General features: G+C 34.8%; 1 protein-coding gene across 1 annotated transcript in view; it reads left to right on the top strand.

The window, feature by feature from the left end:
• LOC130048285 (uncharacterized) overlaps nucleotides 1–26,032 on the top strand; it is a 39,816-nt gene continuing 13,784 nt past the window's right edge. Inside the window, exons 1-3 of the mRNA XM_056144869.1 lie at nucleotides 1–1,677; nucleotides 2,254–2,320; nucleotides 2,509–2,606. Of these exons, the coding sequence (XP_056000844.1) occupies nucleotides 1,614–1,677; nucleotides 2,254–2,320; nucleotides 2,509–2,606 (229 nt within the window). The 5' untranslated portion in view covers nucleotides 1–1,613. The remainder of the gene's footprint in view (nucleotides 1,678–2,253; nucleotides 2,321–2,508; nucleotides 2,607–26,032) is intronic.

The raw sequence follows: 26,032 nt of genomic DNA on the forward strand, positions 1-26,032 counted from the left end.
AACTTCGAAACATTCTTAATTCTTTTTCCAAACTACTTGACAACTTGTTAATAAATTTAGAGTTGAAAAGATCCTAGGAAAAAGGGAAACACAAACTGTGAATTTAATCGTCACTGACCTAGTGGTAGAACTAAATCTCTAAAAATGACGTAGTCTTTATTGATTGACTGATTGATTGTATATTGTTTAACGTCCCTCTCGAGAATATTTCACTCATATGGAGATGTCACCAATGCCGGTGACGTAGTCTTTGAAAATCTTACTTCTGAACTTCAACCTCAAGACGTCAATATAGTTAGTGTCAATGACATCTTTAGGGGTAGGGGTATGAAAAAGTGCATTCCATGATCACTGGCCTAGCTGCTACACAATAATGAATAAATGTTCGAAGGTTATACTTGACACAAAGATTATTTCTGACAATGTACCATATCGAAACTCTAAACCAAGATAATTTGGCCATGATGAAGTGCACCAGTAAAACATTGTAATTTCTGTCTTAAATTTACGTCACTCTTAGTATACAACTTTCAAAGACACTTTATGGCATCTTTTGTAACCAAGATTAGTATATGATTACGAAGGATATAAATTATATTTTACTGTGTATAGGAAATGAAAAGTTGATTTCGGAAAAAGCAAAACATGCCTTCGTGTTCATTATTGTTTAATTTCCGGTTTACTTTATAAACAAACTCGTATAAGCCCAAGATGAATGACAATGAAAATGCTATATTTCATAGTATATAATCTTTTTTTTGATTGATGATTTCAAAGTTTCTATATTTAGGAATAAAATATGTTTTCCATGATTTAACATCCCCCATCATCCAAATGGAATCTGAATTAAATATCGTTACATGCAGAATGTGGTTCTTTCTCCATCAAAGTATGTATACTTCCTGTAACTCTTTAGACCAAGACAAAGCAATTAAATTCAACGTGATCATTATTATTTCATTAATGCACATATACAATAGGATGTCTATTTACAACTCTACTTTCTTTCCCACGAAGTTCAGGGGAACTGCATACTTAATGTATAGGAGAACCAATTATGTTACATATAATGGTCTGCTAAAATCCATTACGCCTCAATGAGTGAAAAATCAACATATCATTTACAAAGCATATATTTAGTATACATATAGTATACATATTATCTGATCATTGTTTTATTGTAAGGCAGTGCTCTTGTTGTATAAAATGATAAACGGTTTAGGAATTGAAGCTACGAACGTCTTAGTACATCAATTAGTTCTCATTGATTGAAGGATATCCATCAAGAATGTTTAATTATTATGTTTAGGATTTTGTAAGTAAAACTATGCACAGCTAGCTAATAATATTGGAATACTGGTATCAATTCAATACATTTTATCACGGCGTTTTTGGAAAATAACTTTACTACATAGAAATGCGTTCTTTTCACAAATATAGGGAATCACCCTAAACAAAGAAAATAACATCTATTACAAAAATTAAGTTGCAGTTAGTATGATGAAAGTCATTACCAGGAAATTCAAATACGACATGAAATTAAAGCCACTTCAATGAACAAATTTTGTCAGTATTTGAAATTTACATCTACCACTCGGTTGATAAACCGTTAAATGTTTCGTTGTGAGAGTGTATTTTTATCAATGCTATCCATGGAGAGGACCTCCTCTGTGTATCGTAAGTATAGATATTCACATCATTACGCATTACTCTTGTTTCATTTTAACCTGTCATATAGCAATATTATAGGTAGTATATATTCACCTGATGAAATGATAAATTGAAAAATATAATACGTAGTGCCGATACGTATAACTAATATTTCTACATGGGTTGATATATCAACACTGTCATCATTCACTTAACATTGGATAGTGCCACTGGCAATTTTAAAAATGTAAAAAGATACTAATTTTGAGGCACCAGATGCGCATTTAGACAAATAATGTTTCTTCAGTGATGTTCAAGCCGAAATATTGGAAATCCGATATAACAATAGACTTCTAAGAACTAAAAAGAAAAATAGTGTGCCAAAGACTGGAGTCATATTCGTCTAAGGATCAGATCTATATAATGAATTGGACTGTAACTACGGTATGAAAGGTGAATTAACGAATAGTAATCACTCCCATACCCCCTATAAACAATACAAAATAGAGAGTTGGGAAAACGCGGATTCAATTTTCCACGCATACTTCATCAATTAGCGTATTCGGAATAATATGAACAGCACATTGCTAACTAATTCAACAGGTGTATTGTTACTGATCGTCTTCATTGTTTGTCTGGCACTTCCTGTTCACACACAGAATCATGTAAGGTAAGTACTATATGTATATCAAAAGATTGCATTATGCTTTTTCGATACTTATAATAACAAATTATTATATTAAAAAATAAATTCCTCCAAGAGAGCATAGTCTTTTTTGTTTTAAAGAACACTGTTTCATACATCTGCTTTGTAATGTAGACAATAGCTATAATAGCAATACAATTGCAATATTTCAGTTGTTTCTCGTTTATTCATACCGATAACAATATCCCCATGACGTTAGAGGATAATTGTTTTCAAATCAGCAATAGGAAAGTAAACACTATGTACACAGGTATGTCATACTTATGATAAAGATATTAATAGTTACTGAGAATACATTGCATGACAACATGAACAAAACATACCATTGCTTTGATAAGCATTTGAATATGCTTATTTACAGTTATATTTGTATACATGGGGAAGTCATCATGCATATACAAAGACACGCAATTGGAAGAAATCAAAAAGTATATTGTTCAGGACTCCCACCAGCGGTCATTGTGTAGAACAATGATAACGATGTCCATCGATACAACACAATGCAAAGAAATCATTTATAAATTACAGCATATCTGCAAACAACCAAAATCAATTTATTTTCAAGGTAAGACTTCAATCCTTTTGTTCAATTGCATACATTTGTATGGCTTAAATGAAGAAAACATAAAAAAAATATATTAATATGATCTTACGTCAAAGATTTATTGATAATTTCAGATTGTTTTCCTGTCAACTGCCGAAGTACCAGTGAGAACAAAATTAATGTTGAACTTTTAAAACCGTCTCATAAGTAGAAAATACGTTCATCTAATGTTTTCTTTAAAAGCCATAAGTTCTTAAAAGATGAACTTATCATGTTTATAGAGACTGAAGCGATAATTATGTCCGGATTTCCCGAGCCAAAGATGGTCGATATTGGACAAAACGTTTACGAAATTCCTACATCGTATTGCAACATGAAACAATGTAAACTAGACAACTGCTCTACGGGAGAAATGAAGAGAGGGATTCCAAATAATGGTACGGATCAATAAACATCAGCATATATATGTAATGAGGTGGTCTGGGAAAATTGGAAATATATGTTGTGGGCGTTTTGTAAGCTTTATGTCTGGGAACGTAGTCATGGAAATATGGATAAACTTCGGTTTTATATACAGCTACTTACCAAAATATATAAATTGACACTGTAGCTACTAAACTAGATAACTAAATAGTTGACTTGGTATTCTACTCATAATGTTTCAATAATTAAATAACATCATTTTGATAAAAAAAACAACTTCCCAGCATGTATAAGAACGTATTGTTATGGAATAAACTGAGTGAACCATATCCAGTCAGCTAATCCACAGATAAAGGTACGTAAATCTGCATGCTACAAAGTGGCAATGCAGCAAGCCACAGGAGAGGAATTGGAAACCTATCCTTCATGATTGATATATAACATCCAATGCCTTCAATTTCTGGCATAGATACAAGTCCTCTAAATGATATGAATTCTTGTATTTTCTTGAAGGATTTGATAGTTATAAGAATGGCGAATTTATTTCATTACTAATGTAATGGGTTATATTGGCTTTGTGATTCTTTTCCAGATACATAATGCATTCGGTATTGTCAGCTTTCCTAGAAATTAACAAGCTCTTTTCATGTATCATATCATTGCTTTAATTAACTGCATTGAGCGTTGCAATTAAGTAGTAGAAAAATAACATATCTCTATTATCATAGTAACGATTGTATTTAAAAAAAAGTTATTAGTACAATTTAACGAGAAGATATACATGATTTTCTGAATGTATCTTGTCAATACCTCACAGTTAATGCATTGTTTTTTCCTCTATTTGATCTTTCTTGTCAAAGTAGATAGTGCAAGTTATTCTTATACTAAATCTAAGTACAGGACTTTCTTATGACAGTGTATACTGTTTGTAACAGGGCGCTGATACTGGATACACTTACGAACATTTGTATTTAACGTCAATTGTTGTTCTCTCTGAAATTCAAGGTGATTTGTTAGGATTTCATGGATGCGATGATGGGACCTTATTCGAGTTTTAAAAAAAATGATATTGTAAAAGTACATAATTTGGATGTATCCATTATCATTGATTGAGGCTTAACTTTAGGATAGAAATAATTCTTGATTCTCTTCTAATAATAGATAACACAGAACCATCCAGACAAAAGAAGTGTATGTTTTTCGCCATTGGAAGTGCGGGTGGCGGATTGCTTGTTGGAATCCTATCCACATCCATTGTATGCCTCTTCGTGAACAAATGTAAACGAAACTACAGGTCTGAGTTTTATTTACGTGGTACTCCACATCCATTTACACACCATGAAGTGAACTATACAATATATTCTGTCTTTAAAAACTTTTAAAACAAATTTCTGTATGACAGGTATTTTCTGCGGTTGTAAATATTTGCTATTTGATCTGTACTTAACAGTTACTTATATTCTGCGTTTCCAGTTTCTGTGGTTGCATTAAATCTACATGTAGCTATATGCATGTACATATATTTTGCGATTGTAATCTTTTGTGAATATATCCTATCCGTAAAAAAATGACAACCCCAGAAAATACCTGTTATACGGTAGAATATATTTGAACACACACACACACACACACACACACACTCACTCACTCTCTCTCTCTCTCTCTCTCTCTCTCTCTCTCTCTCTCTCTCTCTCTCTCTCTCAGGATGCTAGATCTTATGAACGAAATATACCGTATTTATTGTTTTCTATTTTCCAGAAATGTGGGCGATGTATCCGTTTCCACTTAAAATGTTCTATTAACTGAGACGGAACGGAAAACATCGATTCACTCCAAAGAGAGAGATCCTGTATTTCACGACATCGCCAACATCCGGGTTAGTTACTGGTCATTTAGTAATACTATTCCATTCTAAATTGATTTTCCACACAAACCTTTACTATCAAAAGGAACTGTGAATAATTCTGAAGAGGAAGAATAAGAAATAGATATATATTTTGGAAAGAAAATTGCTTTTACCAAAGTTACTCATTTTATGCATGGTTAGACTTTTATGTTCATTGCTTTGCACTACTAATATATAAGTGAGATTGTGCAATGTATACATACTACATATGTTATGATAAAATAATCCCACAGGGTCACTCAAAAGCTAAAGCTATTGTACAGAGCGTCAGCAATGCATTATCTGACGATCAACCCTAGCAGCGTTATAGTGAAAGTCCAAAAAGTAGTTCAAGTGTGTATGAGAACGGAAGTATATCATCACAACTATCACCAAAGAATGCGGAAAGGGGATCTAAAGAATCAGTGAATGGTGAGAAAGCTCAGGTTTATCACATCTTGAACAGGGATTATAAGGACAATTCTAGGAATCTGGACGTTTTCAGTTGTGTAACGAGAGTTGCGAAATATCCAGAAAGCTACAAGAAGTCAGAAACAGTTCTGAATACTAAGAGTAAACACTATTCAACATACGAAAGTCCTGTCCAAATGAGTCATCTCAAAGGAATTCAAAATGACAAACCTGAATCAATTTATTTGTTTGATGATACAGTGGAAAAATTGCAAGAAGTAAAAGTCACCTTAGAAGATTCACCTCAGGTGTACCACACTCTTCAGAAGGAGGAGGGTTGTGATGCCGAGAAAATGTTTACATACACAGACAGCGATCAGGACATTCATGATCAGTCAGTTGATTCAAATAGTGATGATTCTCAAATGGAATAGTATACAATTTCAATAACGAATGTTACGAAACAGAGAAATCCTCTCACTGATTCATTATGCCATCTGAGTTGACGGTAATTCATTCATGTATGATAATTGTGTAATGTATCACATGCACCACATATGTGATACATTACACAGTTTTCATGTATTAATAAATGTTGGCAGTAAAAATATCAGTAATTTTCAGAACTTATCAGTATTCACAACACAATAACAGTGATTATCAGCAAAAAATGACAATGTCCGTACATTTTCCATCCAGTAGTGTAAATGGATACACAGGTATTCATGGACACTACCACATAAGTAGATGTAGTTTGTATTTCATTTTATCTTTTATTTGATTTTGTTTTGTTGATGCTCAATCTTTTATGTACAATATTGGTTTGATATGTCTTTATATTTTGACAATGCATTAAATATTTATCTCATTTCTCGCTTTATATATCCAACACACTGATGGAATAACATTTCATTCTATGTATGAAAAGGTGGAGATAACAACTCATAACTTCTATAAAGACTACAAATTAAGAGTTTTCAAACACGGATCCCTAGATATACCAGAGGTGAAATCAGGTACTTAGGAGAAGTAAGTATCCCCTGTCGACCGGTCAAATCCACCGTGAGACCTATATCTTGATGAGATAAACAGAGTAATCCGTTGTCAGAATCAGTGTTCCAAAAAGCGGCCTAACAATTGGTATGAAACACGTCATGTATGTGAAAAGATTGAGGAGTTCACATAACTACTTTAGTCCAGTTGGACATGTCATTACTGGTGATGTTGATATAGTTGAAGATGAGGACTTCAAATCACTCATTTTAAAAGGTCCTAAATACAAAGAACCTCAATCTTTCAATTGGCGACAGAAATTCGTCTCTTTTGTGAATTCTGACGAAGACTATGCCAGACGATCGGCTAAATATAAAAAAAGAACTTGATACATTGTCAGAATAGATTAAAAGTATAAGAGGAATATGAAAGTCCCTCATTAGACACATGAAAACAAACGTACATACCATCTATCCGTCTGTGTTTAGTAAACCAGAAGTGATAAAAGAATTAGATAGGTTACATAAGGAATATGTTTTGATTCCAGCTTACAAAGCTTGTAAGAACACTGTGTTTTGTTTGTAAGGCTCATTATTACAACAGTATTTGAAACGAAATTGGCATTAATTCCACTACCTATGCCAGAAACGGTATAAATCAAATGTGGATTCTAAAATATTCTAAAGAACATTTAGTAAACTTGAAATAGCAAAGCTTTTCTCAAATAAAAAACATCAAAACATATGACTTTTTAAACGCTTAGATTTAGAAAATGATATGAGTTCGCTTAGTTTTCCTTCCTAGAAATTAAGTTCAATTATAATACACTTACTGTCACGTATCTATCTTCGTTGCAGACGAACAGGAACAATAACATTAACGTTAATAAATAAACCAGGATAGTCTAACTGACTAAAGCCCGGAATAATATTTTTCTTGTTCCTACTTGGATGATCATTAAACAAACCATGAGCTAATAGTAAAAAATAATCAGACTAATCAATGCAATGTGAAGATAACGAACAGGGATCAATCTCATAACTCCTACAATCAATACAAAATAGATTGTTGGGCAAACATGGACCCCTGGACACACCAGAGGTGATATCAGGTGCCTAGGAGGAGTAAGCATCCCCTGTTGACCGGTCACACCAACCGTGAGCCCTATATCCTGACCAGGTAAACGGAGTTATCCGCAGTCAAAATCAGTGTGCCAAGAACGGCTTAACAATAGGTATGAAACACGTCAGACAGCATTTGACCCAATGCGAAGTTGTATTGACGAACTAGATCGTTATAACGACCATAGAATTTGCGAAATGCTGACTTCAATCGAGACTGTTAAAACCCCTGTACCATCAACTTGTTTGTCAGTAGCTTACCTCGATTTAAAAACTGACTATACGCAGAATAAGCTCTTGCATATCGAATCAGTTGATATATATAAACACCCATATGCAGGTTATCAGGGAATATTGCTACATAAATATGGGAAGTTGACGATGGAGAAACTGAAATCATCCCACCATACAGTTGAGTTGTCAGTTTGCCGTTAATGTCTACTTTCAATAAAATATCTAAGTATGAAACAGAAGTGGACGACTCTGTGGTGCCCTTTATTTCAAGCTCACAGGGATATATCAAATCGACATATGAATGAAAGCTATCATTGTTAATAGACAAAACGTCATCGATATATCTAAATGTCGAATTGAAGGCCACAGCGAGAGATATTTTCTTCTCGCGTAGAAGTTTTTGAATAAATTCTACTTCATATGAATATAAAAACAGGTCAGCTAACAAAGGAGCACAATTCGTGCCCATAGGAATTCCAACAGACTGTTGGAAGACCTGATCACCAAAGACCACGAAGATATTGTTAATGAGGAACTCTAGCATATTTTTTATTTCAACTTCAGAGTACTTGTGCGTGGAATCAGAGTGGTGTTTAACAAAGTAAGTTTTTGAATGACTGATCATTAGATATGAATATTTCCGTTTCGGTTTTTGTTGAAGAAGCAACTGTCTATGATGTCAAAAAGTATAGTCTTTAATTTATCGTGAGGAATGGTCTTGTATAGTGTTGAAAATACATAGGTTTTAATGTTATTGATTTGGGAAAAATTCTGCGATTTCAAGTTTACTAAAAGTTCTTTAGAATTTTTTAGAATCCACTTTTGATTAACACCACTTCTGGCATATGAAGTCGCACAGTAAGTTTGAAGTTTCTCCTTCACAGCTGTTAATATTTTCGTGAGGAGCAAAGATAGGGGCTTGGTAGAGCACTTACTGGATCCAGCAATATATCTTTGTTTGTAAGGGTTTTTATATAGTTTAGGAATCCAGTATAGGTACGGTGACTCATATTCATTCCACCCATTGACTTCAATATCAAATGTGTCTAAAACTGAAGCATGGTTTTGAAGAATTTCATTTTTTGAAAGAGCAGTTGGAGTATAAGTATGATTACCAAAAGTGGAATTAATGCCAAGTCCGTTTAAAATACAGTTGTAAAAATGGGCCTTACAAACAAAGACAATGTTGTTCACTAGCTTTGTCAGCTGGAACCAAAACATATTCCTCATGTAACATATTTAATTCTTTTATCACTTCTGGTTTACTAAACACAGAAGGATAGATGGTACGTACTTGTGTTTTCATATGTCTAATGCGGGATTTTAATATCCCTCTTATGCTTTTAACCCATTCTGACAATGTATCAAGTTCTTCTTTTTTCATATTTAGCCCATCGTCTGGCATAATCTGACAGAATTCATAATAGAGATGATGTTCTGTCGCCAATTAAAAGACCGAGGTTCTCTGTATTTAGGACCTTTTAGAATAAGTGATTTGGGGTCCTCATTTTCAACTATATCAACACCACCAGTAATGACATGTCCAGCTGGACTATAGTTGAAAGAAGATGAAGAACAAGAACATGTTGTTGGATTACGTATAAGATGGTCTATATCTAGGCACTGCAAAGTTTGTTTATAATTAAAAAGTTTGGATGCAATAGTAGAAGTGTAGCTGTAGGAAATACAGGGTGTAGACTTGAACTTAAAATAAGTTGGAATACACGACTGAACCCTTTTATGACGAAAAATGTTGCTTATGTTGACGGCATCTAGTCCTTTGTTTGTAAATTTGAGCTTAAGGAACTGGCGGCATGATTTGGAAGGAATATCATCCATGGTCCGTGCTGGTTTATAGAGCCTGTGGTAGGCAACATCCATAATCACAGAGTTCAGTCTATATGCAGGTGTTGAAAAATCCAAGTATAGACTAGCCATAGCTTCTTCAAATAACGTGTATAAAACTCTAAATGGAATAGAGTAAAGTTTTGTACGAATATGACGTAAGGCAAAAGTGAATCAAACGTGACATCATTTATACTTGGTCTTTTATATGAACGATGGCCATGACTGCGTTTCCGTCTTTGGGTATGGGGAAAGAGTCTCATCACATTGACATTATTTCCTTGTGGACTAGTCAAATTTCCCACATCATATACATTATCATTTCATCCATATGGAAATGCAGTGCCTAGGGTCCTGATCCAGTGATCTTCTCGTTGTCTACGAAAAGGGCTGCTTAATGTTGGATTGTTTGTGTGATGGTAATTTTTTCTCTCTAAAATCCTTACCCTCATGGACAAGATGGAGTGGTCCGAGAAATCACAAATACATGTATAACTTAAGTAGTTACGGACTGAGTGGTATAACAAATAATTCTGTTGTTTTCCGACAGTCTGCAGCCACCTAATCTAAGCTCTCTACTGTCCTATCACCTGGGGAAGTCACCGAGACACTATCCCTGATACAAGTCACTAAGACACAATTCTAAAGTCACAAAGGACAAAGCGTAGGAACTGAGTGGCCTAGCTAACAATTCTGTTGCTTGTCCTGAATACCAACTCAATACTACCAGTCAAAAGACCTCAATCGAGTTCGAGTACCAACAGACTAACTGAAGATGACAGGACGGTTCTATTTATACCCTTTGGTCTTAGGTTGATCAACAATGATTGGCTACTTAAGATTATGATTGGATGGCTAAACAATGCTGATTCGATAAAAATTACACCATCTGATTGGTCTATCATAAAGTATGTTTCGATTCACTCTACAATAGTTTCATCACACAAGCGTGATACGATATGATAACAGTAAACCTGATCAACCTGATAAACGCAAAACACGATAAACGATCTTCACGATAAACGCAAAATCTGATAAACGATCTTCATGATAGAAACGCAAAGCGCGATAAACGGAAAACCTCATAGAAATGTAGTTGAAGAAACAATTTAGACAGAACGAAATTTTGATTGGTTCAACATAATAACATTATGTTGTTAATAATATTAAAGGATTTCAATACACATTACATACGTAACACGTATATCCAAAAGCTAATTGGAAGGTAATGTATGTGTTTGCATACATAATGCCAATATTTTGTGTGCAATTGTTGTATTCAACAGTGTTGTTTGCAAAGATCATTAATTCTTTCTTCAGTCGCAACTGAAAAGTTGAATTGAATATGAGCATTGACTGACTTCAACATGAAATTTTCACCACTAGTAGAATGGAATTCTTCATCGTACACCGAAGCATATAAACATTAACAAATTAATTCTTACCAGTGGAAATACCGTAAGTTGGAAACGCATTTATTAATTTGAAGGCAAACGGATATTTTATTTGTTTTCGCATATACTGCATGTAGATAAAGATCCGCACAAGCGTAGGAAATTGAATTTGAGTTGGCGATTTTGAGGAATTTATATATGAAGTTTTAAAGTGCAGCAAAACTTGCAGACTACAATCACTACAGTGAAAACTGGAGCATCCGTCCGTTGTTTGTTTTAAAATACTGCATTCTTTTTTAATTCTGTTGACTGTGTAATGTAGGTTTCGGAACCGGGGTGTGTATGATGAAGCCCCTACCCCTTTTGCAAAACGTATATCAATCAACGACTTAGCTGCCTTTCCCACTTTTGTTACAACCCCTTTTTTACTTCGTACATTAATCATCGAAACTAGTTCGCTTCCCTCCGATACAAGTATATGTAAATTGATACGACTAGGTGGATCTACAGGGGTGTGAAATTACAACTCCAACAATATTTGATTGATTTGTAGAGAGAGAGAGAGAGAGAGAGAGAGAGAGAGAGGGGAGGGAAGTATGTTGGGTGAGTTTTAAAGCAAAATACAAACGGTTAAAATTTTCAGAACTGGATAATTCTCTCTCTCTCTCTCTCTCTCTCTCTCTCTCTCTCTCTCTCTCTCCGTCTCTATTTCTGTGTCATCAATAGTCGTGGGAGTATGCTTAAAGGAGCGTAACCATATTATCCATTTTACATGCAAGTACTTTAGCCAAAAGCACATTCCAACCTCGTCTCTGTCGTCGTAAAATTTTCTCTAGACTTGCAATATAAAATTCAAATATGGCATTTCATGTGTATGTTGGAATTTCTTTGAAATGATTGGAAATATTTGAATATCGATGGCATAATGTTATGGCATTACAATGGGATATTCTAAATTTGCACATGGAAAAAAATGTAGATAATTTCTTTAATCCACGGCTGTATCTATCTTCATACGATAAACATTCCTACACTATAAGTCATAAGTAATTGGAACACATTTATTGAAATTGATATCTTAATAACAAAACATTAATAAATAATTTAAAAAAGAATAAAGAAAACCCGGCTTTTTATCAATTCGCACTTTTGAAACGCTTCAAAGGTTTTGTGTTTAGTATGTAAAAAGAAAATCAAATAATCATCAAAACCGGCAAACAAAAAAATGTATGTACAACCCATGTAAGAAATTTCCAGTATCTATCCGTACGACTATTGGCACATGGTATAGGTGTATGTACAAGAAAAAAACCCAACGATGACAGCTGAGTCGTGATCAGTTCAGCAGACTTTCGGGAGATGCAACACCCTTTTAAAACTGTGAATTGCAATGTCCCTGAGAATGTTTGCTATCAAAACACGGATGATACACGGAATCAGATTCAAGGACGAGCACAAGTTCAGTAGTTGGTACAGATGGAAAAAATCGGAAGAAAAACAGCCATTATCAAAAGATATATTATAAACAATGCAATTGACTGATTGTTTTTAAATCGGAACTTCCTATTCCTCTATTAGAGTTAATTACAAATAATGGTTTCTAGACAAGCAACTGTTCATGAACTTCAGATTTACTGTCCTAGGTTTGCTCGGCAAACAACTGCCTACTTTCCAGACTTCTTAGAATGATATTGTGATAAATTTTCATCCTCTCTGGACAGACAAGTAGCTCTTCTTCTGCCTTAAAATTGCCAGCTTCATGTTCTCCTTGAAATGTAATGTATTTCCACGATTCCTAAAAATAGCTTCTTTAACAAAACGAATAAAGCCTTCGGAGAGTATCGTACTTTTTCCATTGTATTTAATATACGATCCCGAGAGTTTCCGAAGCTACACGATCAACGATTTTCACAATAAACGGAAAAGCTGAAACACGCAAAACACGATAGACCTGAAAATCGCAAAATACGACAGAAAACGGAAATTCTAATAAACGCAAAACACGATAAGATAGGATACAAGCAGGGTAAGATAGGATACACGCACGATAGGAATGTCAAGAATAACGTTGCGGGTACTGTGAAACCTATCATTGGGTCAATTACTGTCTGACTTGTTTCATACCGATTGTGAGGCCGTTCTTGGCACACTGATTTTGACTACGAATAGAATGACACACTGATTTTTACTACGGATAATTCCGTGTATTTGATCAAGATATAGGGCGGGTGTGACTGGTCGACAGGAAATGCTTACTCCTCCTAGGCACCTGATCCCACCTCTGATATGTCCAGGGGTATGTGTTTGCACAACTCTCTATTTTGTATTGCTTAGAGGAGTTATGAGATTGTTCGTTATATCCGCTTTTCATTTAGCGCCTTATATAAAACACATTACTCTAAGGCGCTTTGTAAGAAGAGGCATAATATCTTATATCTTCAAAACTACCAAAATAAAACACTATAATCAAGATCAATAGCTAAAGGTTTTTTTATGATACTATCCTGCCTCTGATAAAATTCTTGGAGTTTCATTGGCTGAAATCATTACTATATACAACGATATTGTGCCTCTTACTAACCTAATATTGCAAATATGCCCCTTCCACGTGGTTTACTGACGACATATGTGTACTATTATGCAAGGTGAAGATAACGAACAGTGATCAATCTCATAACTCCTACAAGCAATACAAAATAGATAGTTGGGCAAACATGGACTATCAATATTAGTAGGGATCACCCTAGTTTTGACAATATAGATAGATAGATAGATAGATAGATGGATATTTCAACCAGAGTACGGTTTTCAAGCCCTTGAAAGTTTTTAAATCTATCCAACCCTTTAAAAAATAAGGAGAGTGTTCGCTCAGTATATTCAAACAACCTGAAATTTGCACTATTGTTTATGTATGCACTCTTTAGTTCTAAGTCAATTTCTGTCTAATGTTAGATGGCCTGTAGTAAGTGTTTACAGCTTAGCATTTTAGCGGTATCTATATATTGGCTATGGATAAACTTACAGTCAAGCTTCATCTGAAGGAAAACGGGTCAAAAACCTATATGTATAGTGGTATATATTATGCACCCTTCTCATAAAAGAAAATCTTGAAAAAAGTGTGGATCCGGGTTAGAATAGGTCCTCAGTACCCCTTGCTTGCCGTAAGAGGCGACTAAATGGGGCTGTCATTCGGATGAGACCGCAAAAACCAAGGCCCCGTGTCACAGCAGTTGTGGAACGATAAAGATCCTCCCTGCTCAAAGGCCGTAAGCGCCGAGCATAGGCCTAAATTTTGCAGCCTTTCACCGTTAGTGGTGACGTCCTCACATGAGTGAAATATTCTCGAGAGGGACGTTAAACTATATACAATCAATCATGAAAAAAGTGTGCATTATATTTGGCAAATCACGGTAACAGATATTGGAAATAGTAAAAAAAAAGTTTAGGGTCGGGGATAAAAAAAACTAGGGATAGTCGGGTAACCGGAATCACACATATTTTTTTTTATTTGGCCTCATCTCTGGTCATTAGTGTTTGCTTAATGGTTGTGCCCCTAACAGTACCTGACATACAGCTACAGCCCCCATTAAAGCATTCATTGATTTATGGTGCCGAAAACAGGATATTATCCTCCACAGTCCTTTTATCACATTTTGAATTCCCAGCAGAAACAAAAGTGTATGCATGATATTACACAATGTTCTCAATTTGATACTTTAGTATGCCGATATTTGATATTTGAGGATGTAAAGAAGTCTGCATGTCTGCAGTTTTATTCTATTTGCTGTATTCATTTCCTACAGCAATTTAAAAAACGAAGACATTTAAGCAGTCAGAGGTAAATCAATATTAAACTGAATTTATACCATTGGGTACCGCTGTACATACAGATAACTGGTCCAGTATACTGTGAGAAAATGACTGTAATAAACTATATATTTTTACAACGTGTTGTCATATTTTATTTAATAATTTGACTATTGATTAGCGGACACTGAGGCAATTTTTCACGTTATATATATATATATATATATATATATATATATATATATATATATATATACTGTATATGTAGAGCTCTAAAGTGCGATGGTAACGCCAAAGTGCGTTGGTCTGCGTCAAACCCCGATGGTGTGACACGCCAAAATGCGATGGTCCACACTCATGCTTCAAAGTGCGATGGTGTGACACCCCGAAATCCATTGGTTTGTAAACGACACAGTGTTGTGGTACAGACTGAATCAACCGTGTGTTGTTTCACCAAAATATCAGAGACGTTAAAAATGACATCAAAATGAAATGACATCACAAACGTTACTGAACTCCGCACCATCCGACTTTGGCGCAGACCATCGCACTTTAACGCGACAAACGCACTTAAGAGTCTTACATATATGAAAGGTGACGATAACGAACAGTGGTCAATCTCATAACTCCTATAAGCAATACAAAATAGAGAGTTGGGTAAACACGGATCCCTGGTTGTACCAGAGGTGGGACCAGGTGCCTAGGAGGAGTAAGCATCTTCTGTCGGCCGGTCACACCCTCTGTGAGCCCTATATCTTGATCAGATAAACGGAATTATCCGTGGAGGATATCTTTATGCGCTTTAAGTATTAATGCTGTACTAGTTGTGGTATCTAGTATCAAAAGGTCAATATGATTTATATCTCTGGCGCATTGTCGGATCAATATTGTATTTGTTGACGTGGAATACATCACATTTCACTTTTTGTATATATTTCCCTTTCTGACACTGGTGTTTAGGAAATAGGAATGTAGCATTTCTTTTACGAATTTTGCATTCGAAAAGAAACATCAGTAAAAGGGGATTCAACTTTAAGTATAGTTTGTTTTTTACACTTCCAGGTAAACCCTTCAAAGTAAAAAACAGTATTATACTGCGGCTGATTTTTATAGTAAAAATGTACAGTTAGGTGCATTTTTCGTCACGAACAGGAAGGGAAGTGCATTTCTATTCTCTATGGAAAATAATTAATTTAATGGTGAAGCTTATTGGTGTTTAACAATGAAAACTGAAGTAGCCAATCCATTCCCAAAATGCAGATTTGTTAAGTTCCGTTACACATTCTGACATATTACCACCCACAGTCATTTAATCCATAACATCTATAGACCGGTACCACATAACACAAGCTTCCTTATCACGATATTAACTTTTTTTTCTTCAAAATACCAGTTACGTTGTTCGCTAAATTATTTCTATATGCTAGAGCCACTGCTTTCTAACAGCCACGTCCGATTTAGTTCCAATCATTACGGAATGAACGGAAACCGTTTGCTTTATGTCTTCATGATATATAATTTTGATGGACATTTTAAATAAGACACCATTGTTTCACTAATGTGAAGTCAGATTCAGAAAGTTTTACGTTTTATTTGTATCATATTGTCTACATCACTTCACAGCCTGTGTATTGGTGTTTTGTAGATATAAGTGTTTATTTTACAGTACATTTGATTGTTTTACGTCCATTTGAGAATGTTTCAGCCACATCAAGACTCCGCAAACTATAGGTAAAGTGTTAGATCTATGAATGATGCGCATTACCGTAACAGTGACGTTAATTTAACGTGCCAACAAGGGGATGTTTTCTCTAAACTATTCAACACTATCAAGTTAATTATCTGATGTAAAAAAAAAATCATTGCACCTCAAAGATCCACTGACCTATTAATGTATTGAACAGTGTGGAAACACTAGCATCCATCCCAATCAAATATCCAACAGTGCCATTATACAAAAGTCCAATCGAACACTCCCTTCTTTCATGGACTAGTGAGTTTGTGAATCAATTGCATACATCATCTCAGTCCTTGTCAGGCACGGAATCAGACGAAGATATATATAATCAAAGCACATTTAGAGGAGCCCAACGTTTAGAGTAGTGTAATGAATTATATTTAGGACTTCGAAGTAGAAAAGGGAAAACACAGAATATTGACTTACAGTTCGATATCTATGGTGACATATCCAATATTTCGGATTGAGCATCACTGAAGAGACAGTATTTGTCGAAATGCGCATTTGGTGCATCAAAATTGTTACCGTATAAGTTTTACATATAATGATGATTTGATAAAACAAACTGACAGGATTCTTATGAAGTCTCAGTAGGGCAGCATTCCTTTTGATGTTGAAAGTTAACAGGGATTATCGGCATTTTGCAGAAGATATTTCTGATATTCAGCGCGAAAGATTATACAAATCAATTAATTCAATTCATGATGCGGTTGTGATTCTGTTTAAGGCTCTGATGTGTGCCATTCTAGTTTTATCAAAATTCAAAAAGCAGATGCTTATGAATTCTGAGGGCATACTATTGTTTGATGTTTTAAAAATAATTTTTGTAAAATGTTGTCTTTTTATTACGTGTTGGATATCTGAATACTACTGATTGAATACTTGAAGTAAACATCCAATGTATTAAAACAGTCATTGAATTATTTCAAAGAAATATCTTTTAACTGATAGAACTGATGTTGATAATAATACAATTTGCTATTTCATCGAAAAACAATTAACTGTCTCTTTCCGATGACATTAAAAATTCGGAAATAAAGGAAACGCAATGTATAAATGAATTATTATTGCATAAAAATTGACGTGCAAAATTATAGATATTACTACCAGGAAGTTTTCCCCCAGAATGTCCATTATACTGAATCTCGAAGGATAAACGATTGACTTTTCCCACAAAGAGGAAAAGCATATAAAGGGTTTCCATGGGTGACTTACCTTCCGTGTGTTGTACATGTAGGTATTGGTATACACATATCCCCACACATTACTCTGAGTACTTTATTCTTGACGGGCTTTAATACTAGTATTTGATAGGTATCCCTACACAGCGGGGTTAAGGTGTCCCGAGTAAAATAACAGCATATTCATATAAAATTCTTTCAAGCGTCCCATATTTTTAGTAAAAATCGTTTGTCAATACATTAACAAACATCGTATCACGTAGGGAAATCCTTTGATTATCTATTACGTCGTCATACAAGTGACGTAGAGCTATTTTTATCCGCTAGACTTTTAGTTGTTTATCACCTCGTTCCAGGTGAAAGATGCACTCAAATCATTTGCAGCTTGGGCTTGATATGTGGACATTAATATGGTAAATTTAAAGAGTGATACGGATCGGTACAATATCCTCTCAAATATACCAATTTCCATAATCTCAACTCAAATGTTGGGCATTTTCCACATCCACATCCAAATCGTATCTAAACGAGGCAAAATATTATACCTTCCGTATCAAAATCCTAAATCTGCAACTAGTTACCTTTCTGAATATGCCTAGGTCGAAATAAAATATCGTCATCTTTCACCTGTAACGAGTCGATATGTACATGCATTGGTTTTCTTTATTCTAAATGACTATGCACATCGGGGGCGATATCAAGGTCACAAAGTGATGTAAAGATTACTTTACAGTCTTTCGTTCACATATTATATATAAATATATGAGACATATATTATTGAAGAAATTTAGGGGGGGGGGGATCATCTGACAAACATATTAAAACACATACAGCTTGAACACTAGATAACGGCAATAAATAGCGAGAAAATATTATGACATTTTCCCGCGATACAACTATAGACCTGTACGTCGTACTTTTATATTGTGACGTCATATAGTATGAAGTGCACCGAGGTACATTTTATGATGATTATTTTAACTTTACTCGGGACACCTTAACCCTGCTGGATATCCCTGAGGTGATGTGATCTGAATAAATGTTTCCAACTCAAGTGATATTTTTAGACATGGAAAGGTAAATGTATGAAACGTAGAAATATACATTTGATTTCGACAAGAAATTTTCAATCGCCTGATGTCCTTGTAGTCACCTTAAAATTGCACGCATTTGCCTATATAAACAATTCAAGCTTCATTTCTAAATGCAACTTATTCATGGTGATTTTTTTAAAAAGTGACAAAATGCCAATTATCATGACATTGCTGTATTAATCAACAGGTGCAGTGTTGTTGATCGCCTTTATTCTTTGTCTACCGCGTCGTGTTCACACGCAGAAGAATGTGAGGTACGTTCTTTATCAAATACCTCATATAAAACTCTTATCATCAAATTATGTATTTTCAGTAACATTATCATTTTAAGTTTTATAAAAAAGATAAAACCTCCTCATGTTACAGTTGTTTCTCGTTTATTCATACCGATACCAAGAGTCCCATGACGTTAGAGGATACTTGTTTTGAAATCAGCAATAACACAACAAACACTATGTATACAGGTATAGCATCTAATACTGAAGAGACCTATTCCTGAGAATTTATTGCATAACAACAACAGGAACAAAAACATAGCATTGCATTGATATGCATTTCAATATGCTTATATACAGGTATATTTCTAGACGTGATAAAGTCTTCATGCAAATATCACGATATGCAATTAGAAGATGTCAAAAAGTATATTGTTCAGGATTCCCACAAGCGGCCATTGTGTAGAACAACGATGACGATGTCTATCGATACAACACAATGCATAGAAAGCATTGCAATAATACAGCATTTCTGTAAACAACCAAAATCAATTTATTTTCAAGGTAAGATTTCAATTCTTTTGTTTTGATAGATTAAACTGATAACTGCAGAAATATGCATTGCTCAAGTGAAGAATACATTACGATAGCAAACAAAAATACTGAAAGGATTTTACGTCAGTGGTCATTCATAATTTCAGATTGTTTTCCTGTCAACTGCCCAAGTACCAATAAGAAGAAAATAAATGGTGAACTTTTAAAACGACTTCATAAACAGATAATACTTTGTTGTAAATGTTTTCTTTAAGGAAGTACTATACATCGCCATGGATAAAAATATAAACACTAGCAATATTTGTCTTTTCATTTCAAATATCATTGCATACCTGAGTAGCTTAGTTGGTTAGCGCGTTAACTGCTGAACTGTAAATCATGGGTCCGAATTCAGCGGGGTTTTAAAGGTTATTTTCTGATAAAACTGCATTTTTTAACAAAATAAAGGAATTTTGAAAGTTTTCAATCTCAAAATATTGTTGCACATATCTTCGACTTTTCATCCACATCTCTCTGGTGTAGAAGTCCTCCTTTAAAATCAGAAACCTTCTTGAAAACGATGAACCTTTCATGTATATAGAGACGGAAGCTATCAGTATGTCCAGATTTCCCAAACCAAAGATGGGCAATATTGGACAAGGTGTTTACGAAATTCCTACATCTCACTGCACCATGAAACAATGTAAACTAGACAACTGCGCTACCGAAGAAATGAAGAAAAGGATTCCGAAAAATGGTGTGGATATTTAACATCAGCGTACATTTCTTCTTTCAACCTGTAAAGGTTGGAAATACATGTTGTAATTTAAAGAACACTTGAGCGTTTTTTAAGTTTTGCCCTAAGAAACTTAGTCATGAAAATAGGATTCCACTTCAATTCTCTATATAACTACTTATCAAAACATATAAAATGGCACTGTAGCTAGTACATTAACCAATCCAACCTATTATTGGGTCAAATGCTGTCTGACATGCTTCATACCGATTGTTAGACCGTTCTTGACACATGAATTTTAACTATGGATAACTCCGTTTACCTTATCAAAATATAGGGCTCACAGCGGATGTGACCGATCGACAAGGGATGCTTACTCCTCCTAGGTACCTCATCCCACCTCTGATATATCCAGGGGTCCGTGTTTGCCCAACTCTCTATTTTGTATTTCTTATAGGAGTTATGGCATTGATTACAGTTCGTTATCACTAAATATATGATATGGTATTCTAATTTTTAAAAATGAAATATCATCACTTTGATATAAAACTTCTCAGCATATATAAAAACGTATGGCTATGAAATAAACTCAAATAGTGAATTATATCCAGCAGGTAATAATTCTATTACGCATGAAAATATTCTAGAATATTGATATCCGGAAGGAAAGATGCTCTGAACGCTTTATCTGTTTTTAAAAGAAAATGCATGCTAAGATACCTGTAGTTATCTTGCTAGTAAATTCTATTACTTTTTCAACTAGCAAATCAGTGTGGTTGTTTTTACCAGAATATCTTGAGCGTCGCTTTGAGATTCGGAAAAAAGCTTACACAAAGATCGGGATGATCCAGACCGTCATATGCGTTCGCGAAATTTTACAATCTAATATATCGAACCCGACTCGAAAATCAAAGTCCACAACTGCGGCAGCTAAACTGTACTACGACTCTCTGTCATCTCCTCAGACACGTGTGGTTATTGTATCAACATATTTTTTTTTTGATAAAAGAAGAGTACGGAGCACACGCACACTGTATTTGCTGAGGATGAACAGAAGTGTAAGTTCGGATGCATCAATTAATTTTTGATTGTGATATTTTTCTTTTGTTTCTTCATTTTTTTGAGGAAGTACATTTATAGGTGCAAATCCATTAGTTGTATTGTTTGAGTAAAGAAAATGCCTTTATTAATGTATCATTTTTCAATTCACTGTTTTTAGCTTCCTTTTCATTTTATGCAAATTTTAAAATCAAGAGTAGGACAAACACGGATTCCATGGACGTACTAAAGGTAGAATCAGGTATCTAGGTGGAGTAAACATCCCCGATGACCGTTCACACCCGCCGTGAGTTTTATATGTCCAAGTAAACAGAGTAATCCGTAGTAACAACCAGTATATAAAAACGGCGTTACAATTATCATGAAACACGTCAGACCACATTGAACCACATGACAGGTTGTATTTGTAAATTAGATCATTCTAACAAGCTCTATGCTTGTTAGTTTGCAAGTTCTTTAAGCTTGAAACTCTTGTAACATCAATTAATTTGCTAGTAGCCCGTCTTGATTTAGAAATTGATTATATGCACTGTTTGTTATCTTCGCCTTTTATGCAGAACATGCTTTCGCATATCGAATAAGTTGAGAAACATAAACACGTGATAATGCATAGATATTGCATGTAGTAAGAGTAACATTGAAAATTGTCACCCTGAGAAAACCATTGACAACCAAGGCGTAGCTAGAGGAGGATGACAATGGTTTGTAGAGGGGTGAACATTTTCAATGTTACCCTCAACTACATACAATACATATATTTGTCTTATTTTACTGAACATTACATAAACAACAAAGGAGAAAAACAACATCTTTATATGAAGCACAAGTGGTAGATTTTGTGATGACTTTTATTTCAATTTCACCGGGATATATTGATTCTACTATACTGTATATCCGATATATCCTAGTGAACTCGAAATAAAAGACGTCACTTAGTCTTCCACACCTACTTCGTAGCAAAGCTTTTTAACAAATGACGTAGTCTTTAAAAATCTGACTTCTGAACCTCAAGACGTCACTACCTTTACGATAGGGGTATAAAACTGAGTTCCATGATCACTGGTTTAGATGCTACTCAGTAATGGATAGACATTCGAAAGTTTATTTCTGCCAAACCATCACACATTAATAATCTAAACCAAGATCATTTGGCCATCATGAATTCCACGAGTAAAACAATGGAAATTGTCTTTTAAATTCACGTCACTCTTAGTATGCAACTTCAAAAGTCGGAGGATGCTAACTTCTTTTAAGCACCTGATCCCACCTCTGGTATATCCAGGTGTCCGTGTATGCCCAACTCTCTATTTTATATTCCTTATAGGAGTTATCAGATTGATCACTGTTCGTTATCTTTATCTTTAATCATGTCATCATTTGTAACCAGGATTATTATATGATTACGAAGGATAGAAATAATATTTATATTGTACATACGAAATGAAAATGACATTTCTGAAAACGCAAACCATGCCTTCGTGTTCATTATTGCATAATTTCCGATGCGCACTTTTCACAAAATCGTATTATAGCAGGATGATTAACAATGGAAATGTTCTATTTCTATTCTTTGCATCGTCGGAAACCCACGGTTTATTACGCTTCGTTCCTCTCTCCATCACCCGAGGGCCCATTCATTCCTACTCGCTTGTTCTCATGAATAAATTTTTAAAATATCGTCCAATCAAAGTAATAGTTATAGTAATGGAACTCTTCTATTTTTAAAGGTAGCATCAACTTGACTTGCCAACACAAGAATTGTATACTAAAAATGGACTGAAAGCGTCTTGTTGATTGGACAAATTTGCGCAGGGTATATAATGAGCGCCCAATCACATCGCCTCATTAATTTTTCACGAACGAGCGAGTAGGAATGAATGGACCCACGGGTGATTGAGAGAGGAACGAAGCTTAATCAAACGTGGGTTTCCGACGATTTTAATTTCTTATATTTAGGAACAGAATATGTGTTTCAAGTTGTATGGGATCTCAATTAAACATCTGAACATATAAAATGTGGTTCTCTCTGCATCAAAGTATGAACACTTCCTGTAACTCTTCAGACCATGCAAAACAAAGCAATTGATGCTTAAAGTGATCATTATTTTGTTATTAATGCACACATGGGAAAAGAGTACCAATTCATTTCCCATACAACTCAATGTTAACCTTTGGCCCTCTCACTAATTAACTATATCGATTTTAAACAAATGACCGCAAACATTTCAAAGTTCATTCCAAGTGTTGATAAAAAGTGACAAAAAAATATATAGGGTCCCGTGCCTTTTAAAGGCCGTTTTTGTACTTTTTTTTTTTTTTTTTTTTTTTTTACAACACATAGCAATCTGCAGTAAATTACACACTTCATTTTAAGCACACCCCTACCATGGTAATTTCCGCAGTCATTTCTCGATTTTGTGCGATAATTTTTCATCCTGACAATTAATTTGAACCTCTATAATATTTCTTTCAATTCGAAATAATTTCACTCTTGATATTAGCCAATCACGCAACACCTAGACATTTATACCTCCGCTCAATCTTGGGTAAACTGCGTCCGGGTAACGCATACGGGGGTTTGGTACTCACATTCCTATACTCATAATGTTAACGACTTTAAGATAAGGCAAATTTGTTATTTTCAAAGACTTTACATACTAAAGTGTATATGGATGAAAATTTAGTTCTGTAACTTCAATGTGAAGGGTACTGTGAACCCCCTTAACAAGTGTACCGTCTACTGACAGTGCCGTTATAGGGAATGAATGATTCTGACACCTGTCCCAAGTTCGTCATCTAGCTGACGACTGTAATAAATATTATATCTGTAAATCGCATATGATTTGTTTGTTATGGAATAAACAATCATTTTAAGATAAATTTTTGTTCATATCTTCATCAGGGTGGATTCTATCCGGAATTTGAGAATGACCCCAAATTTCCTGAAAATTCCACAAAAATTGCTGAAATATACTCTTATATTGAGTAGAAAATGGAGAATTCTGCATATTTTTACTATATTATGAAACTTACACTATATAGATACCCAATAAATAAAATGGCTATCACCTGGTTTCCTGCAGATTGAATTATATGATAAAACTTGTACCCCACCCCCTTCCGTAGAAATCTGCCTCCGAGACAAAGCAGGATCTCCAGGCTGATACACAGCCTTTAATGACAGAAATGGTTGATATGTAAGATACTAACACCTGGTGAGGCATCTCTGTACTTTATGCGCGGCACCTGGTACTTCTCTGGTATTACCCTTCCCCTTTTACTGGGATATTTTCTGAACCCCATACTAATTTATCGGTAAAGAACCTCGAAAAACTGAATTCTTGTGATCTCAATCCCATTGGCTCTTGTGTGATCCAATTTTCATAAAAATGTATGAAAAACGTGATTCTGGTTTCAAATAAAGTGAAATAAGCATTATTTCCGGATTGAAAAGTTACCTGATGAGGCCTCTATAGGGAAAAGAGTACCAATTCATTTCCCTTTAGACCTCAATGTTAACCTTTGGCCCCCTCACTAATTAACTATATCGATTTTAAACAAATGACCGCAAACATTTCAAAGTTCATTCCAAGTGTTGATAAAAAATGACAAAAAATATATAGGGTCCCGTGCCTTTTAAAGGCCGTATTTGTACTTTTTTTTACAACACATAGCAATCTGCAGTAAATTACACACTTCATTTTAAGCACACCCCTACCATGGTAGTTTCCGCAGTCATTTCTCGATTTTGTGCGATAATTTTTCATCCTGACAATTAATTTGAACCTCTATGATATTTTTTTCAATTCCAAATAATATCACTCTTGATATTAGCCAATCACGCAACACCTAGACATTTATACCTCCGCTCAATCTTGGGTAAACTGCGTCCGGGTTACGCATACGGGGATTTGGTACTCTCATTCCATATACAATAGGATATATCTTCACGACGCTTTTTGCTTTCCCACGAAGCTGAGAAGAACTGCATACTTATTGCATAGGAGAACCAATCGATGCAGTTTTCGCCTTATGTTTGATAGTGTACATATGAAATACTTGTCTTTGAGTCGCAAATGATACCTCAAGATTCAGAATTCTGAATTTTACGGAAGCCGATAAGTGCCAGAGTAGAGAATTAATATACATTGGAACTGGCGGCCGGCACTTAATTCATGTGGTGATCGCCACTTAATTTAACTGGCGATAGCCACTTATTATCTAGCGGTCGCAATATAAAAGAAGGTCGCCAATTAATCTATCTGGTGACCGTAAGTGAATTTATCTGGCGGTCGCCACTTAATTTCTGTGGCGGCCGCCACTTAATCTATATGACGACCACCACTTATTATCTGGCGGCCGCCAGTTAATTTATCTGCCACATAAATTAACTGGTGGCCACCACTTAATTTATATTTCTGCTGCCAGTTATTCAACTCCTCTCTCTCTCTCTCTCTCTCTC

Source organism: Ostrea edulis, chromosome 7, assembly GCF_947568905.1.
Source record: "Ostrea edulis chromosome 7, xbOstEdul1.1, whole genome shotgun sequence".
Lineage (NCBI taxonomy): Eukaryota > Metazoa > Mollusca > Bivalvia > Ostreida > Ostreidae > Ostrea > Ostrea edulis.